Source organism: Hydractinia symbiolongicarpus, chromosome 11, assembly GCF_029227915.1.
Source record: "Hydractinia symbiolongicarpus strain clone_291-10 chromosome 11, HSymV2.1, whole genome shotgun sequence".
NCBI lineage: Eukaryota > Metazoa > Cnidaria > Hydrozoa > Anthoathecata > Hydractiniidae > Hydractinia > Hydractinia symbiolongicarpus.
The window spans coordinates 9637784-9645737 of NC_079885.1; the positions used below are offsets into that span (position 1 = coordinate 9637784).

The 7954-nt window shown below is 33.6% G+C and overlaps 1 protein-coding gene across 1 annotated transcript; it reads right to left on the reverse strand.

The window, feature by feature from the left end:
- Positions 1 to 1323: 1323 nt before the first annotated feature.
- Positions 1324 to 5129, reverse strand: LOC130614197 (uncharacterized). The gene is made up of 4 exons (XM_057435617.1): positions 4820 to 5129; positions 3970 to 4282; positions 3025 to 3112; positions 1324 to 2309 (listed from the first exon to the last, which is right to left on the reverse strand). Exons 1-4 carry the CDS (start codon positions 4825 to 4827, stop codon positions 1906 to 1908), a joined length of 813 nt encoding a protein of 270 aa, XP_057291600.1. The 5' UTR covers positions 4828 to 5129; the 3' UTR covers positions 1324 to 1905.
- Between the last annotated feature and the right edge of the window lie 2825 nt (positions 5130 to 7954).

Sequence of the window (7954 nt, forward strand, 5' to 3'; positions counted from 1 at the left end):
TTAGCGAGACAACCTGCAGATTCTCTGGTTGGATAACATAAATTTTCATGCAGTGATAGAGACACTTATTGGCAGAAAATAAAAAATTATTACTTTAGCAAAAAAGTGGCGCGCCGATCCTGAGGCTTCACACATACCGATATGTCTTTGTATATTGTCAGCATACACTAAAACATAACACGTGCTAGAAAATTATTGAAAATTTTATTCACAATTAATATAATTGATCGAATTTTTAGAGCAAAATCAACTAACGTAAACAATTTGGTTTTAGAAAGAAAATAAACGCAAAGTTTGTTGCAACTTTTTTCTTTGACATAATTAGAAAGAATATGGACAATCATGGATTCTCACGTAACAGCTTCTTTTAACCCAAAAGTAACTATACAACTGCTAAGTCCTCTATCACTAGTAGAGGACCCGAAACAACTTCCTTGACAACGGCATAAAAACTCTTTTAACATTTGCTCAATTCAAACGGAAACTAAAACAGAAACTATTAACTACTGACATAAACAACATCTTTTTTGGATAAAAAAATCGCATGGCATCCTTGCTAACCTTAAGTTTTAGGGGCTTGGTGATAAGACTACTACAGTATTCTTTTTGCTCCTGCCATTTTTAATTGCTTTAGCTGCACCTAAGGATATCCAATCACTTATTTCTAGATTCTACAATATAACAGCTTGTATTTAACCGGTTTTGTATTTACTTTTAGGAAAAAATGTGAATTCTTTAACGGTGAAATAACAAAATAAAATGGATTATACGAAATCTATGGGACAATGAAGAGCTAGCTGGTGCCATTTTCATAGATCTTAGGAAATCGCATCAAAATAATAACGTTCCAAAGAAATTTAATGGTTGTTTGATGGTGTCATAAACCCGTCTTTTGTTTTGAAACGGGTCTTTGACCCAGCTTTTGGAAATTGACTTAAATTTGGTCCAAAGTGGTCCCAAGCTACACGCGCGGTGAAAATAACGGACGTCGCCACTTCGTTTCCCACCAAGTTATTTGGCCCCAAAGTCAAACGAGTGTATTATGGCTTCGTTATTTTTTTTTTCTTTTTAACTCGGGCTCCTAGATTTTCTGGTACCCAGACTATTAGAAAGTTATAAACGGAGAGATACTTTGCTAGAGGAAGTTTACACATCCAGTTTTTTTGTGGCAAAAACATTTCATTTCTTAACTATATTTATGATTATTCTTGTTACATAAGGCAATAGTGTCTATTTTACAGGGATGAACTCATCCTTGGATAAATGAATATTTCACCAGCCCAAATTTGTACAAAATGTAAAGAGAGATGATGAGACCGCAGGTGGGACAAACTTGAGGTTGGGAAAGAATTTTTATGTAACCTCGTCCATCACCAATTCGTTTCTCCATTAAACATCTTGCGAAATTCTTATTATCTGTTGTTTCAAAACATTTTCAAACGTCAGCACAACGTAATCCATATAAATAGACAATACTATTCTTGTCTTATACTTGTTTTTCTCCAGGTTATAGTTACTCGAAATTGCCGTGCAAAACTAAATACTTAATACATTTATTATCATAAAATTATGAAAACTAAAATTACTTTCAACTTAATAAAAAATAAGTATAAACTACACACTCAAAAATAATAAAAACAACACAACTAAGAAATACAATAAATCTCTAAGTTCCACAAGATTAGTTCCAAACTTTTCAAGTTTCATTTTTTTTAAATCTATATATTTCTTTACATCGACATTACATCTATTCGTCAGAAAATTTATAATATGAAAGTATATAAATTAAATTAAAAACGGTTAAATATAGTATAATTCAAGCGTTAAAGAAGAAAAAACGACATTGGTGGAGGGGGGAGAGGGGTAAATTAAATAGACTAAAAACAAACAAGCAAACAATTTTGTTTACACATCTACGTGAGCATGCATACTACGGACATGCACGTATTGAGCGCCAGCCCCAGGTGTATTGTGTATAACCACATATCTTCCAGACAAGAGATCACTGCATTCCACCAATATTTCAACTTCCCCGTAGGGAGGGAGCAACGAACACATTGTATTGCCTGTATTCGCATTTGTGTTACCAATACTTATTTGTTGATTGGCGCCAGACGAGTATATCTTTATTGTGACGAACCTCACTAACTTTTCCATTCCGATATCTAACGAGATGAAGGCGTCCACCCTGCTCACCGTATGAGGAAACGTTCCTGAATTACCATCAGTTAGTGTCCCAGCGTCGTGAGAGGAACTTAAAGGTGCTGGAGCTACAGAAACTGTTCCAATCATTCCTTGAAATTGACCACCTTAAATGTAAAAAATACTTTGATCCAGTTTTTGTAATGTAGTTGAAACCAATTATATAACTTACGCAACAACAAAGGTTTTTTCAATAAACAAATGTCAGAATCATTCCAGTGACCAGAAATATTTCTTCTAAATTGGAGTTACTTGAAATAGGAAGTGTATCTATTTGTAAATACAAGCAAATCTTTTTTTTCTAGTTAGAAATTGAACGTATTGGTGGATGAAAGTAACCTCTTAGAATTTAGAGCTCTTCCTATAAACATTTCGAGCAGAAAACGTTTTAGGCATGCGTATTGGTATTTTTTAATTTTTTCTGTTCTTTCTTATTTCAGTGTATGTAGAAATATTTCAACTCGTATTCGAAATCGAGAAAAAAATATTTTTGCCTAATCAGAAGGTGTAGAAATTGCTAATATGGCAATATTGTATAATATTTTTTCAGAAACTTTATAAAATATAACAACTTGAATAAACCTTTTAAAGGGGCCATAAAACGGCTGTTGGTTTTCGACTTTACTGATTTACACAAAGTTCGAGCTAATGGCGGTAGAAACGTCTGATGCTCTGAAGTAAAATTTTCCTAGGTTAAAGGGTCGTGTAATAGAAGAAGCGACAAGGCAAGAAGGTTTGAGTCTATACACAAAAAATTAAGCAAGATGATGTGTCCTTTAGAATGTTTTTTGCTTTTTTATATTGATAACAATAAAAACTTACTGATGCACTTGTATCCAGGACTTTCGCATATATCCTCACAAGCTGAACTGAAGTGACAAGGTGCTAAAGATCGACACACTGGACCTCTCTAAAAAGAAGTATATTAGTACTTTGCAAAGGCCACAAAATTTTATGTTTTTCTGTAATAATAGATTTATCTAGTAACCGCCTAGTAATCTTAGCTAACTTGTGTGTGTGAATCACAAAATATCCACGACATTTTTATTTGTGAGCCAAAATGTTTATAAATGTAATATAAAGTCACTTCTCTAAATAACGGACACTTAAGTGATTACATCAACTAAGCAAAATTGATTATGATGGGTTATCTAGTTACCCGTCTAAAGTTTCTTAAAGCCTGTTACCTGTCGAAATTAGGCGGGGAAATGACACCCTCCAACTAACAGAAACCTCGGGAAAAAAGTGAGTGCGTTAATTATGTCCACTGATTGGAAAGCCGAATTTGAAAAATCGCGAAACTGCAAATGTGCAGAATTAAAAAGTCTTTTTTTAAGATTTTTTTTTGGCTTTTTCTTGCTAGAGTCTCGCTAGAATTTACCTCTTCAGCAGTATCTTACTGCTTGAACTAAGAAGGTGGCAAATACTGATATTTTCTACTTCTAAATTCACACTGTTTGAAGGTAGCACTAACCCTTTTTCAGCTTTACAAACAGCCATATGATTTACTTAACTAAAGGTGTAGTTACACAAGACAAGTTTAGACAGTGGGAGGCGTTAATTAAGCTTGTATAAAGAATTAGAAAAGTTCGTGTCTAATCAAAGCACCCATAACACTAGAAAAAAACACAAAACAGAAGAATATTCACACCAAGGAAGTGCAATATGCTTACCATGTGGTAAAGTCTCCTATCTGAGCCTGAATATGCTTATGAACAAAGGTACGTCCCCTTTGGATTGATTATAAACTAACAAATAATTACATACGTTTGGTGTGCCATAGCTTGTTGAGTAGAATTTCCAACCAGATGCACTTTGTTCTGTGCCAGAATTGATTGTTAACAGCTCACACGATGTGTTATCCATTTTATGGTTGAAATAAGCGCAAGCATCGCGTGAGAGACACAACAAAGCGCAATCACGCGCTATGACATCTGCATGTGTTTCGAACACCGCGCCTGCATATCTTATATCTGGTTTCATGACTGTGAAGTTTGCATGACGCTTGCACGGCAATCTCGTGATGTATGCGACACAAGGCGTGATCCAGAGAAGTGTGATATAAGCGATGTAACAAGTTCTAAAATAAGTTTATGGGAATGATTCATTTTTGCGTGAACAGAAAAGTTATTTTTAATCATGGCATTTACATCCATATATAATAATTTTTAATAAAATTTTTGCATTGGTTAAGCTATTGTAGAAAACCTTTTTCTGTTCTGAACTATCATCCGAAAATCTTGTCCAGGCTTTTTGTTTTATGATCAGCAACCTTAAGAATATGGAGGAACTGGTAAACAATAACTTGTGTAAGTAAAGAGAAAGCAAACTTAATTATACCTCTAGTGAGTGCACACGAGAAAGAAAAACACCATGAGCAGATACAATATGTACAATTACAAGTTTCAAACCGCGTGGTAAAGACTAAAGATGAATTTCGATTGGCGTGGTAGCCTAAGTAAAAGCTTAAAGCAAGTGAATATCGTCTTTTCTAAGTCAATAGGCAAGTAACAGTTAGGCTTGCTAAAGAGAGATTATGAACAATATTCAACCTCATACAACAACCTTGTGTTGCCTATATGAAAAAAAAAACATTGCATAAAATGTGTGAATTTACCTTCCCATTCTCAATGCCGTTCTTTTTTTCTTTTAATTTTTTTAAACACTTTCCAACACAACCTTGTACTTCCGTTCAAAATCGTTTGTGTATCATTGATAGCGTGGCAACAAATATTAATAATTTTAAATTATAAACGTATGTTTATAATTTATAACGAATCACTACTAATTATGAAACGACATGCTGCGTTTAACCCTATTCGATCCGGGTTTTTACTGAGTTTTCATATTTATTTATCGGCCACCCACGAGCTAAATTTTTAGGTCCCATACCTCTCAGAGCCTAGATATTGGCTATTACTCAAAAGTACCCCTTAAAAATCTCTATGAAATCCTTATAATCGGGGAAATACAATCACTGGTTAAAATTACCCTCAGGACTTGAAACTTACATCACAACTTTTTTCTTCATCTAGCAGAATCATTCTATAAATTTCGATCACGTGATTATTCCAATTTATTGATTTTTTGGATTTTACCATAAAATCGGGAAAAAACGGATTTTTTTGCGCAATTTTTTGCCTTTTTTTAATGCGAACTATATAAAAACGGACGGTTTAATAACTCCTATTTGGCTGTTAAAATCTTTAAAAAGAGTGTAAAAATTCGCTCTAGAACTAAATTAATTGAACATAATCTGATATTAAACACTTTTTAAGCTTTCTATGATGTCACAGATAAAGTGCTAGCATAAGCAATAATTTATTGTCAACATTTCGGCGCACTATGCATGTCCCAAGCGTGACCTAACTTGGACAAACCTGGTTTTAACAAACTCGAAAAGTCCTGGATTTAGTAAGGGTAAAGTGTTTCGTTATGCGTTAAAGATTAACGAATATTAATAAGTATTGATCAATTTCACATTTTAAATTTTAATAACTATTCGTAGTGGTTTTACTTCCTGTTGTTATAAACGGTGAAACACAACCTCGTCCCCAGGGCATCTTGTATCTTTTCTGACTTCGAAAGTTTGACTTTGTCGATTTTTGCAAATAAAGTGAATTTAAGCAATTTTGTGGAACATTAGTGCAACAAAGTTTAGACATATCCAAAAGTTTAATGAATCACAAATTAAAAGTTTTTTAAATTACTGTGGATTTGATAAAGTTATGGCGACATCAGCAATTCTTTGACTACGTCGTCACTCAAGTTCTGGGCAACCAAGAAGATCCTAGACCAGGCTTTTCAATTATGCATTCTGATAGGTTTTTTTAATTTTCAGTTGTTTCATAGAAGAATTAATTTATGCGTAAAATTAGGGATTGCGACGAAAAAGAAAAACATGTACACTGATGTTGGAGCAGTTTGTAACAGAACGTTCAAACTGTTTTTATTGGATTTAGTTTTGTGGAGAAAGAAATATTTGGTATTTTTACCATAAGTTTTCGTAAAGAAAAAGTTTCAAAGCATTCAGTTTTATTTTTAGAAAGTTTTAAATTAGGTTTTTGTTTTCCTCACAATGCAGTGCTGGACCAGTTGGCTTACAATTAGGGACAACCGCAAATTAGACTATCACGCGAAATTAGGATAGTAGCTTAGCTATGAGACCATCTCCTATTTAGAAGATCCATTTTTCTTCTTTTACAATTATCTTGACAACCACTTCTAGCCGCACAATCATTTAAAGAGTTTGATTGCTTGTTTGGTCATCTTTGTTCCAGCAAAATTTTGTATAGTTTGCTTTTGACGTATAAATTATGCGTCAAAAGTCTTGGATCTGGTTATTAGGCGAGAAGTAGACTATATAGACGTTGCGCAGCAATGTTGAAATTATACCGCGGGAAATTCAGCCCCTTTCCAGACGCAACTGCGTCAAAATGCCTGATTAAACAACAAGTAAAAATGTTGCCTAGCGTTGAACAACCGGTGGAGCAATTAATAAAAACGGTAGACTGTACCAGACATTCAGGTGGAGCGATTTAGTGCAGGTATGCAGCATGTTGTAAATCGAGTATAGCGCACAGAGTATTATGGTGTTTCAGAATAATATATTATTCCTGTGCATTTAGCTGGAATAAAAACATAGTTTTCAACCCGTTGTTACCCCTTCATAGCAACAACAGCTGGCCAAGTTTTTTTATTTGTCGGAAATTGTTCCCAATAAAAGTTTAAAAATGAATGTTGCTCTGGGTGCATAGTCAGGTAAACATCCATATATGTACTAAAAACAAACGTTATAACAACTTGGCTTAAATAGAAACAGGAAACATCCAATCCTAACACTAGGCTAAGCTCTTAGTACAGGTATATCGCGTCACACTTCCGTATAGGCATTTTACCCTGTTCCAAAAAAATATATATCCTAACTTCATGATAAATAAAAAGACAGTTTGCAGCTAAAATCATCACTCAGCAATTTTATCTTGTGGAATAGTTTTTGTAAAATTCGAAAATAAAAACACAGTTTACAACCTGTTTTTACACTTTTAAAAAAGCAAAAATAATAGTGCAACTTTGTTTTACTTTGCGGAAAAGTTTCCGTAAAACTTCAAAAAGTAATCGTGACACCGGGATGAGCGCTTAGTACAGGTAAACCATCTTGTATTTTCGTATAGGCGTAATACCCTTTTCGAAAAAACTTTATTGCAACTTCGATTCATATAAAAATACAGGAAAAGCCTTCTGCTACCTTATCCAGCTTAAACACATTACACAGCTCTTTAAGATAAACCTTGAGGACGAGAATAGCTAAAAAATAACTCAGCCATTTTATTTGTAGAATAAGTTTTAACAGTAATAAAAGGAATATAGCTACCTTACTGCATTTAGTATAAAAATTATTGAGTAAGAGTTTTGGTGTAGCTAAACTGCATTTTGCTACGTTCATTTTTAACCAGATATAAATAAAGAACTAGCTATATAGTTTCAAACCAAAACATAAAAAAATAATTTTGGTTAGGATAAGAAGTTCTTATAGCTAGCCGAATAAAAACTTCACAAGATTAGCAATAAATTAGCTAGTTAGCTTGCTAGAGCTTGACATAACCATGCTCCCAATTTTACCAATAACTATTCTTTTTACTTAATAAGTAAAACATATAACAAAATGAAATATTTTAAACCCTCAGTTTTTCAAGGACGAGAAAGATAAAAAAAAGCCGCTGCTACTATTTTGCGTGACAGTCAGACACGG